Below are 12,729 nucleotides of genomic sequence, written 5' to 3'. Positions count from 1 at the left end.
GTGAGCATCAAACTCTTTGGGAATCTTGCCAAGGAAGGATTGCAGAATCAGGACCTAAGACCTAAAGCATTGAGTCAGGCATTAAGTGCTGACATTATGAACTGGAGCCATTTGAGAACTATGCCTACAGAAGCTTATAAAACATACTTGTTTTTTCTTGTTGACCTAATGGGAAAGAGAGATGAGAGAGACAAACACAGACACAGAACATATGTGTGGGGGCATGAGGTTTGTGTGTATGTATGTGTGTTATGGAAAAAGCCCTGCTCAGTAGCTGGATACTTTAGCTTAGCTTTAAAATAACCAGCTATTAGGATGCCTGAGTGGCAAAGTCTGTTAAGTGTCTGCCTTTGACTGGGGTCATGATCTCAGGGTCCTGGGATCAAGTCCCCTGTCGGACTCTTTCCTGAGTGGGGAGTCTGCTTCTCCCTCCCTTCCTCCCTCTCTCTCTAGCTCTTTCAAATAAGTAAACAAATCTTGGGGGAAAAAAAAAACAACAACTATAAACTAGTTAATTAACTTACTCTAGATAATTATATCTGACCAGGGCAAATTAAATATAAAAATCTAAAGATAATGTGCAGCAGTGTTGAATGTGGTGAGTCTGTTTGAATGGGCTTTTCCATCTGGGTAAGGCGTTAGCTAATGGGACAGGGATTCCACCTCATATTTTAGTGTAAACCACCTAAAAGTGAAGCTTGTAAATTGGGTTTTCCTGGCATCTTGAAACCACATTTTACATTGCTTTGTATTTGTATCAATAACAGTTTTTGAGTGGCGTAATAGTCTGGGGATACTTTAGGCACTATGTTTCCAAAGATGAACAAGATAAAATCCCTGTCCAAGAAAATATCACAATACTTGAAAAAGAGGGCTGGAAAAGAGAAGAGTGAAGTGGTCTCCAATGGTGCCTGGGACCAGACATCCTAGATTTTTAATCCAATCAAACTGTGGACACCTGCTATTCAGATATCAGTACATGATTGCTCAACAAATATTATGAAACTATTTGATCTAGTCTTAGCCACAAACACATCAGCTAATTATCATTTTCCATTTCATAAGGTGAGAAAACTAAAATTTAGAGTTTCAAATACCTTACATTAAATCATTTGGTTAACAAATGAAAGGAATAAATTTCAAACCAAGAGATTTTTTTTTGTCCAGTCAATTTATGTTTGTCTGCTCTTGTCCACCTGCAGTACAAAATGATCACGTCAAGGCCTCAATTTGGTTGAGATTGCATAATTACTTGAGAATGTCATCGCTTTGTCCCTTGAGGGTGCATGGAGGATTCCTCAATTTATAAACAGAGATGATACTGATTTAGAAATTCAGGCAGGAAAAATGGAAGCACAGAGAATACAGAATGTTTCAAAACCATATGGACATGGTTAAAAAAGTGGAAGGAAAACATTAAACACATGGGATATTGAAGTAAAGAAATGCAGGCCCAGATAAGATAAAAAGTCATGGAGAAGATGATGCCAAGGGGTTGGTTCTCCATGTGACGTCACCCAAACTTGGAACAGTATTTTCTTTTGGAGGTCTATGAACTAAATTTAGAAGTTCCAAGTCAAACCTAAAGGTAGTCAGATTTCTTCTTTCTCATAATGGCATTACCTGGACCATAAAGTAATATGTCCACAGCAGATGAAATCAAATCCTACCTATCAAAACAGATTGAGTGTGGGCAAAATAATTCCTCTCAAGACATGAAAAAACATGAGTTCAGTGAGAATTTTCCGTATTCCCAAATTTTGAAGCCAAACTACTTGGAATAATAGTAGTTCTCCATCCCATCCCATAAAGCCTCATATAAAAAACAAAACGGGAAGTGTGTGGGTGTGTGTATGGGTGTGTTTTGCATATAAATTATTTTTAAGTGATATAATGAGAACCACAGTGAAATTGTCTAAATGTATATATGTGTGCATTAGTAGCAGATTTTCATCAAAAAATGAAAATGATTACTCAAATGATGTGAAAATCATGGGTTCAGAATAAATTTATGAATACTACTTTTTAATTAAATATTTAATAAACCTTAATTGTTTTATTTTAAAATATTTTTATTTAAAATATATTTTATTTAACAGTATGGTAGAAAAATAAAAGAAATATCATATAAAATATCAATAAAGAGACTAATGTGCACTATTTGCATTTTATCTGATGCTGTTCCAAATACTTCACACGTACTGTTCAATTTAATTTTTACAGCATCTTTTTTTTTTTTTAAATCAATGTAAACACTGAAGCACTGAAAGTGACTTGCCCAGGTCCCACAGACACCGGAGGTGGATTTGGGATGCATGCCTGGCAGTATGCCTTTGTCCTTAGCCACCATGCTTTCCAGACTCCTTCAGACCAAAACCCACAAACAATTGACTGCTGAAATTCCTTTGTATATTTTACAAAAATAGATTTGTGACTTGCTTTTAAATGTAAAACTTCCCATGCCATTAAATATGGAATACTACTCCAAGAGTATATGAGACAGCGGTCAATTTTCTATCAATGTTCAGTCTATTTATTTCATTCAACCAGCTGGATTTAGGAAACTCATTTATACAACATAATTTAATGACTGAAGAAAGCAGAAACTTCAGTGGCTATGAGGTTTATGCCAACTAGAATACTAATAACTATGTTAGTAATTTGTCTACGTAATATAACCTAGGTAAATATAACCAATCTATAAGATATAGAAGGTGGTTTACTGTATAGTTTTTACGTATGAAATGTTGAAACCTTTTCATTTTATCCGTCATAATAGCAGTTATAGCTATTTGCTTATGAGTGCTTAAGGCTCTTGAGTCAGGAAAGAGTCTGTATTCAAAGACAAGCTTTGCCCCTTAATAGGGAAATGTACTTAAACAAATTATGAAGCTTCAATATTGTTATCTCTAGTGTGGGTGTAATAGTGGTATTTACCTCATAGGAGAGGTGAGTGAGGATTATATAAGATAATTTCTTCATTTGTGCAACAAATATTTACTGATCCTTATTCTGCAAAAAAACATTGATCTAGGCATGATGATTCAGCAGAGAAAATAAAATTTCATCTCAAGACTCATGATGTTTATATTCTGGGGTTAGAAAGCAAATAACTTCACAAATGCTTAATATTACATAAATAAAATATAAATAATGTATATAGTACACATATTTAGTGAGTGCCATGAGGAAAGTATCATTGGCTGCAAAAGCTTATTATTATTATTATTTATTTCATATATAAGGCCTCTATGTATTGAAAAGCAAATGTGAAAATGGTAACAAAATAAAGTGGAAAAAGAAAAATCAGTGATATTCAGCTTCTCCTTACAAAATATTTTAAAATAGAGACATTCTTTCTCTCTGTTTTTTTCTTTTTTAAAGATTTATTTATTTGAGAGAGAGAGAGAGAAAGCAGAGGAAGGAGCAGAGAGAGAGAGGGAGAGAGAGACTCCCAAGGAGACTCTGCTCAGGGTGTGGAGCCCTACTGGGATGGGGGTGGGGGGTTTGCATCGGACAGGGGTGGGAGTGGAAGGGTCTGGATCCCACAACCCTGAGACCATGACCCAAACAGAGTTGGACCCAAGAGTTGAATGCTTGACTGAGCCACCCAGGGACCCTTAAAATGGAGACATTCTTAAAAGAACGTTGATTCTGGGGACTTATATATTGTGTAGATTTCTTTCTTTTAATTTCATGATGACAAAACAGAGGCTCCTATATGGAGTTGATTTCCATAGTGGCCCCTCTCTGACTCAATCACATACATGTTTAAGTTTGGTTGGCCTGCTTTCCTTGAGAGCATAGTGTTGATGACATTGAAAAATCATTCATGAAGCTCCCCTCCCCAGGCCCATCAGCAATTTACATTTCATAAATGAAGTCAACAGCCTGGAAAAGTCAGTGCTGCATATGAAATGACAAGCTGTCTGCCTCAACAACTCAGCGTGATGATTTCTTCATTCCATGTCTCCGCAATGCTTGCGTGTGGAGCCCAAAATGAAGGGCTCAACTGACAAATGTTTATGAAAATCAGATATTTTATTATTATACAATAGTAATCAATGGTTTAAAAAAAATTCCAAACAGTAAAGTTTGAGTGAAAATAAAAATTCCCATTACCTCTTTCTAGCCTCCAGTTCCCAATCTGTGGCACTAACCATTGAATTTGGTTTCCTGAAACTTCTTAAAAAAGACTTTGACTAAACTTAAATATACATTTTTAAAGATTTATAATATGTGTATTTTATTTATAATATATATAGTTGCCATTTTATATGACTAGGAACAGACATCTATATGTGACTCAATGAAGCCTTTTGACTAAACTTAAATAGAAATGTATATATTATATTTATATGACTAAGAACAGGCATCCATATGTGAATCAAAAAATTAAAGTCCTAGCCTTCAGTAGCAAGACCATCTACAAAACGAAGGCACTGAGCTCTAAATGAGCAATATAATAATAGTGATAATAGCAATAATAATAAAATATATAATAATAAAATAATAAAATAAACAATAATAAAAGTGATGCTCACCTTAGAAAATCTTTTGACAATAATCTCACACAACAATTCCTCCCTTGGATCTTCAAGGATAAAGACCCAATTCTGTAAGAAAAAAAAGAAAATTAGCATGCAATTTAAGTTTATGAGCATAATTTTAAAATAATTAAGCTCTTTCTATACATCACTTATAATTCTCATTGAGTTTTACAACATTATTTTCTCCATTGTAAGAAAATTGAGATTTAGGGTTTTAAGTAATACCCAAGGTCACAAAACTTAGTAAGTGAGCTTGCTCTTAAATCTAGATTATACTACCCAAAGATTCTTTTTTTTTTTTTAAGATTTTATTTATTTATTTGAGAAAGAATGAGAGAGAGCACAAGACGGGGGAGGGTCAGTGGGAGAAGCAGACTCCCCTATGAGCAGGGAGCCCGACGTGGGACTTGATCCCGGGACTCCAGGATCATGACCTGAAGGAAGACAGACGCTTAACCGACTGAGCCATCCAGATGCCCCCCAAAGCCTCTTCTTACACTACCCATGAACTCATAACATGTGAGGTCACACTGTAAGTGCTATTTGCACAATACCAAAAGTCAACCGTTCCATCATAGTACGAGGGTCTAAGGGGCATATGCATATTGGACAATGGGTGTTTGTAAGAGTGCGTGTAAAATTCCATGTACAAGATAAAAGTTGGCTCTCATATTGTATTCATAAAAATATTCTCAACAACTTTTATGTTTTTGAGAAGATCTCTTGACAAACATTAAGACTAAGATAATTCCATTTCAAGACAACAACGACAAAGTTGACTGAGGAGGAGAGAGCCATGTGTAGAGTGGGAAGCAATGCTTTCAAATAGACAGCTCTACTTGATGACCAACATGTTTGTGATCCCCATCCTAGGACACTGAAATTTTGTTTCTAGCTCTGGAAGCATGAGATGAATCAATTTCTTCTAGTACTACAGATGCACCAGGGGAAGCCATTTGGTCTTTCTATATTAACCATTTTGTTCACTTACTCATTCATCCCATAAAATTTTGACCATATACCACGTGTCAAATATTTGAACAAATGATGTTATTTCAGTAGTGAACAAGTCACAGCTGTTGTTCTTGTGGAAATTAAAATCTAAAAAGGGGACACAGACAATAAATGAAACTTAAGTAAAAACTTACATAACAAACTTTTATATAACATTAAGGCACATGGAAAGTATTAAGATAGTGTGTGCCCTTCCCAGTTCAGCAAATGTGTTAACTAAAAAGAGAGGAATGTGTGCTAGGGCGTGTTGAAGGGCAACAGTAGCAGTGATACCACTTTTTACAGGATATGCATTCAACTATTATAGGAAGTATGCTGTGAATGGCCATGTAATTCTCTACTATTGAAATTCTGGTGTTAAACAAATGAGGATTGGTGGGTTTTTTGTTTTGTTTTTTGTTTTTTTGTTTTGGTAACTCCAGAAAATGAGAATTCAAACAAATGCAGGTAGCTTATCTCTGATAACACAGACTGTATTTAAAAAGTATCACAACTATGAGATCTGTTTTTCTGCTGTTGGAAGGAAAAATTGTAACACACTGGAACCCTTCTATTAATAAAAACAAGACTTTATGCCAAAAAAGGAGAACTATAAGGCCTAGGAACCATTGTTTAAACAACAGGAAAAACCCGGAAATGTGAAAATATAGTCAACCATTACCTTGGTTGGGATGGTATCATGAAGTTTATAAAACTATGTATTTATCCGATACAGATATTAAGTTGGAATGCAGTTTTTAGACAAAAGTCATTTCCTAAGAAGTCAAAATACTTCATTCTGATAACGTTTTATGTTATTATACTAAACTTAAGTCAATTTAATTTATTTTGTAAAATTAGTAACAAATACTAATAAAAACAAGAATTATACCAATTTGAAATTATTAAATTAACCACCAGGTGGCGCTCCATGAATTGAGTGTATGTAGTCAAAAATAATAAATTGCTTGAATTGGTTAAATTAGGAAAAATTACCACACTTTTTCCCCCCAAGCGGTTTTTATTAATTTTTTATTAGTATTACTTAGAGAACTTCTGAATCATAAGAAGTGAGCTCTTATTAAAGACAAGATGCCAAATTTCTTAGTATGTTTAATATGAAACTTTTTTAGCAAAGTGGATTTTAAAATCCAAGTCCTTTTGCTTGTTACTTTATAATTTACTAAGAACAAATGTTTCATTGCATATTGATAGAAGTATGTAACTATAATTGAAATTGAGAACAGTTGAGAAAAATCTATTAAAACTCATTTGTATGGTTTTTTCAAATGTTGATTTTTTCCCCGTTTCTTTGTATTCGTGTATGTGTATGTTTTACCCCAGAATCTGAAATTAAAAAAGATGAAAAGATGCCCAAAGCAGGTAAGGATACTTGATAAGATTACACATAAATAGATGTTCTGTTTGTTATGAGCACGGCTAGTTTTATAATCAGAGATGGGTAGGGCCTTGAGATGCTCAAAACATTGCAGAAATACTGATGGACCCCATCCCATTTATTTTAAATGTAATAAGCAATAAACTTGAAGGTATGTTAAAGTTAAAATAGATTCTTTGTTTTCTGGATAATGTCATCAAAGCGCTGGAACTATTAGCATATTGCTGGTCCTTATTCATCTAATGGGCAACGTTGTTTACTAAGTGCTAAGGGGACAATTTGAATTGCAGATCTGCCTTCAGCCAGATCGCGACAAATGCCTAAAACTTATTCTTACGTTCATTGATCCTTATGAAATCACCTATATTCAACCATTTTTTTATTTTACCGGAAAAACAGTGGTTTTGTATGGGTCAACCTAATAGATTCAACCACTTCCTTTCCCACTAATTAAATATGCAAATATTCTTTGGAATGGTAATCCTTTGCTTTCTTGGTCACCAATTTCCAAATCAATGACCAAGAAGGCAAAATAGAATTTCTGAAAACAGGTTCTGTGAGGGGGGAGGACAAGAGATTAGCTGGGCAGCCTTAAGACAGATGTTAGCAGTTAAAAGTAACATCATAGAATGCGATGCAGAAAAATAAAACTAAAAATTCCAATTAGTAATGACAATCTGCCTAGGGCTAACTAACCCAATTCCAAATATTTTATATCTATATGAAGATATTTATATGTCTATATTTACATATGCAAAAAAGTTTATATCTCTATCTCCCCATACAGTGAAAGTTTTATGTACACACAGGCAAACATATCATTGTCTTAAAGTATTTGTATACACTCATTTCTACAAAGTTTAACCTATATATAATACTCTTTTTACCCTTCTATGTACATATTAAATATTAACTTGAATGACTGTCACTCCTTTTGAAAGTACTATTAACATAGCAAAAGGAATTCTTTGTTTTTTTAGTGAAAAAACATAGCCATTTTGAGTGCTTTTTATAAAATCTGAAAGCCTGTATTCTCTGAAAGATAAATGGAAAAAAGTGACCAATTTTACACAGTGAGAAAAGTGCATAATAAAGATATGATATATTGAGTCTTAACATCAAAACTTATAACTGAGCTTTAGATATATTGACAGAAAATGGGAAACTACATATAAAAATTGCCCTATTGTTAGCAGTCTTCCTGGTGTCAGTGAAGGATTGCCGACCAAATAAAAATTACATGACGTTACTCCTTCCTGTAAGCATAACAGTGTATTTGATGCCTTATTTTACTGTTAATATGTAATGGGAAAACTAATATGCACTATAAATTTCCTATTATTAGTTTGCATTAAATATTTATGTCTATCTTTATGTTATATTTATTTTTAACTTCTTGAAAGGAAAGAGAAATCAGCATTAATGGCATATGTTATATAATCAATCAACAATTTATTGAAAACATATATTATGCTTAATATCACTGCCTCACTACCATATGTTCCGGATTGTGCTTGGTGAGGCAAAACTTACAAAGAAGTGATAAGATACTACTTCCGTCACAAGAGAGTAGAATCAAGGAACTAAACATGAACCAGCAAATGATGGCTACAAGACAATCATATTAGAGATGAGTGTTCTAGAGGACTCAAGGGAGGAGTCTCCCCATGGTCTTATCAATCAAGGAAAACCTCAGGGAGATGATGGATTTACACTAGGATTTTAGGAAGATTCAAGAGCAGCTGAGACAGTGGAAGCGGTACTAGCTTTATACTGGAAAGACATGAATTTGACTCTTTTTTGTCATTTGCTAAGGGCGTGACTTTACTCAAATTACTTAAGATTTCTGAGCTTCAATTTCTTTATCTATCAAATGAATATCATCATAACAAGCCAGCAGGGTTGTTAAAAAATCAGTTTGATGCTTGCCTTTTGGTTCAGCTTTGGTACATGGTCACTCTGTCGAGGAGTTAGCTTAGGGGAAGGATGGGCCTGCTATCAGCAGAAGGCTGCGAGGAGAGGACCAAGGATCAAAGCAGATGCTAGGCACCAAATGAGGAACAGAAGATGGTAAGACTGCAGCCCTGGTATGTAGCCAGAGGGGGGTTCTGGAAATCCAGGAAAGGGGGATTCAGAGGCTAAAGTGAAAAGTTTGGATTCTTAGAATATGCCGCAGAAGAAGAGAGTACTATCATGAGGCATATAATGGTGTGTGGGGTGAAATCCCACAGAAAGAATTTTCAATCAGAGATTTGACTCAAGATTTTGCAGTAATCTAAATATTAAAGATGGGAGAAAGCAAGTAAAAGTAAAAATAAATAAAAAGTAAATCATAAGTAAAGATGAGAGAAATTGGTAGGGAGAAGAATCAATGAGGAAGTGATTTTTTTATTTTTAAGATTATTTATAGCTATGACTACAGTGTGGAATTATTCAGAATTAAGTTTTTAAAAGGCAGGAACCTAGCAACCCACTGAAAATACTAATAGCATCTTGTTATATATTCTTTCGGTTACATGAAAACATACACTTTGAAAACACAGTCATATTCTCTGTACTACACTATCACTGCGTTTAGAACTGTCAAGCTGTTTCATAGGAAAAGACTAGGCATTGATGACATTAGTTATACTGAACTCCAAGGTCTCAAGCATGGAAGGATGAGAAGGTGATCAAAAGTAGAGGTTGCAAAGGTAGGGCAGGTGGGCAGATGCTGGTGGGACATCCACACAGAGATATCCTAGAGACCTTTGGACACTGGGAGCATTTACTTGGAACCCTCAGAGGAGGTTTGGTATGTGTGAATTTAGAAGTTTAGAGTTCAGAGGCAAAAAAGAAAAGGAGCTATTTGAGAAAAAGTAACATGGAGTGGAGAATGAAGAGAATGAAGGACAGCTTCTTGGAAAAGTAAAAGTGGGTTCCCTGGAAGACCAGGAAATACAGTGCCTCAGCGTCCCAAGCAGGGATCCTTTCAAGTGATATGTCCCCCAATAATGGGTCTGTGATTAAAGGAGTGAGACTGATATAAAGCAAAGGTCAAGCAAAGCTTTATTCCATGCCAAGCATCAAGAATCAGACTGAACGTTTGGGGCCGCACCTCTTACAAGAGAGGGTGACCTTTCTCTGTTTCACAGACGAGTTTTTAAGGGCAAAGACCATGTGGTTGGGCCCGGCCATGCACAGGTGGCCAATGAAATTGTAACACACAGAGAAAGCTGCACAGTGATGCTAAGTGACCAATTGAATTACGATTTACCCTTTAGTAGACATTTGAACCAGCCTATCACCTTGGTTAGAATTGGCACCCAAAAGGCTCCCAAAGGGGCCCATACTGCTTGGTAGCTAGGGAGACAGTATGCAACCCCCCACTGATCAGATGTCTCCACCTGGCCTGACCCATCCTTGTATCTGGGCTTTGTTACCTGGCGCTGGTTTCCAGGACTTGTTTTTAAGTAAGTCCCCTGGGGGAAGGGGAGCAGGGACAGTTTAAGGGTTAAGCAACAAGGTTATTGTTTAACCTGGATGGAAGCCTCTGGCTAAATAGGTCCTTACACGAGAACACGTGAAGAAGTCAGCAGTACAAATGTCTCAGAAAGATCATGAGACATGATGACTGAGAAAAAGTCATTATATTTGACAAAAACCTATCATTTTGTGACCTTTAGGAGAGTATTTTCAGTAGACTGGTAGAAGTAGAAATAGTTAACAAAGGGACTTATCAGTTAGTGGAGACAGAGTGAACCGCTTTTTCCAGGAGTTTTTGGTTAAAGAGAAGCAAAACATTTTATTTCAGCAGCTAGGATCAAGGAAACATGTTTGTTGTTCTCATGTTGGTGATAGTCCGGTGGAGTATTCCAGGGAGGGAAGGAACAAGAAATCCAGAGGGAGATACTGATTGGGAGAGAACTGTCCCCAGTTGAGAGAAGTTAGGATACTATAAGTGGAAGGAATTTGCTTAATTATGAGGAAGAACAAAAGGTCCCTGGGCTTTGAGGGAATAATGAAAGGGTAGATTAAATTAAAATTAAGTATCCATGAAGGAAGACACTCCTGCAGAATGAACTTTTCTCCTAAAATCTCCGTGTGAAGGTAACCAATAACATGTTTGTTGCCAAAACCAGGGGATGGTTTTCTTGCTTCGTAATATACTGACTCCTGCACAATATTTAACCATATTTACGATCTCTTGTATCCAAAAACAAACAAACAAACAAACAAAAAAACCTAAACAAAAAAACTTTCGTTGGCAAAAACTAAACCTTTTAATCCATGCTGTTAAAAAATAAAACAACAAAAAATGACTACATTTTTAAATACGGGAGCAACATTTATAATGATTTATTTTTGACATGGGATATTATTAGCCACCAAATTCCTTTGTTTTTTTTTACCCTCCAATGAAAATGATGGCAAATAGGACATGCATTTCATTAGGTAATTGGAGAATAGCTAAGTGTTCTTTTCAGGAAGCAATGGATATTAATTATAAGTTGTAATATAATTAAAAACACAAAAAAGCTTGCATAAGTAATGTAATAAATTATTTTTCTTACTTATCAAGAATATTAATATTCATAAACAAACTCTTCAGAGTTCTATAGCTGTATTTCTAACTGTCAAACATTTCCACTTGGTTATTCTGCCTACACGTCACTTTGTTTAAGATTGAACTCAAAGCACTTCCATTGTCTTTGTTGTTACTATGGTTGCTCCTTATCTCAAGAAATGAAACTCATAAGTCACCATTCAGTTGCATTGACTTAAACTTTGGAGTCATTTGCAGCTTCTCCTTCTCTTTCAGAACCCAGTGTCCAAATAGGTATCAAGCTATGTATCTCCCAAATTTGTGCTCCCCTCTTTCTTTTCCTTTCCTGGTAAAAGCATAGTTTTAGCTCTCATCATCTCTTACCTGAATAGATAAATCTGTGACTTAATCCTCTTGTTTCCATCTCCTCTTCACAGACAGATCCAACACACGCTTATGCTAGTTGTCTTTCCTAAATGAGTATCTGCAGGGAACAGAGCCAGATTCATTGCTACTACATCAAACTAACCCCCACCATATTTCCTCCTGTGCTCTCCTTTCATCTAATCCACCACTACCAATGCTCCCCATTCACTCACACAGACATTTAAAAAAGACGACCAGATCTGCGGAATTTTGTCTACTCAAAACTGTCTTTGAATATTTTTCCTTCACTTCGGGTCCATATTAAAAGCATCTTACCCACAAACCTTGCCTCCAGTCTTGATGGCTTACTTTCCCACCTGCCACTATTCTCTGCTTATAACCATGCACCATGAGTTCTCCAGCCTTGGTCTGTTATACATTTTCCTCTACCATACAATCTGGTATCCATAATTATTGAAAGGGTTTCTTCTAACTGTGTATCTAAGGTCCTATGTTATCTCTGCTGTGAGCTGTGTAGTCTTCTCTAATTTCTGAGACAGAAAGTCATTCTGAAGCCACCATTGCCACAACATGTTGACAAAATCATCCTTATGGGAAGAAAGGAATTGGTTAATACTTTTTAAAATATATTTTTGACATCTGTCTTGGTTTTGTGGTATAAGACATGTAGAGGCAGTTTTTTTTTTTTTTAATGTAAGAGACTAATAAAGGAAAGATGAGCTAGAAAGAGGAGCTCTGAGACAGTAGATGTGAAGAGATTTACAACAAATCTCTTAAGTGCTGAATCTCTTTTTCTTAACCACCAACAACAGATCTCATGCCAATCTAACAGACTTATTGTGAGGCTCATGTGATATAATATATGTGAAGGCACT

General features: G+C 35.5%; 1 protein-coding gene across 1 annotated transcript in view; it reads left to right on the top strand.

Moving 5' to 3' along the window:
- The window catches only part of LOC111147752 (triadin), a 296,121-nt gene that overhangs the window by 252,450 nt on the left and 30,942 nt on the right, over window positions 1-12,729 (top strand). Inside the window, 1 exon segment of the mRNA XM_022503974.1 lies at window positions 6,886-6,926. Coding sequence (XP_022359682.1) covers window positions 6,886-6,926 — 41 coding nt within the window.

The sequence above is a fragment of the Enhydra lutris genome, unplaced genomic scaffold, assembly GCF_002288905.1.
Source record: "Enhydra lutris kenyoni isolate GAN:26980312 unplaced genomic scaffold, ASM228890v2 scaffoldscaffold17, whole genome shotgun sequence".
Lineage (NCBI taxonomy): Eukaryota > Metazoa > Chordata > Mammalia > Carnivora > Mustelidae > Enhydra > Enhydra lutris.
This window is presented reverse-complemented; position numbering and strand designations above follow the sequence as displayed.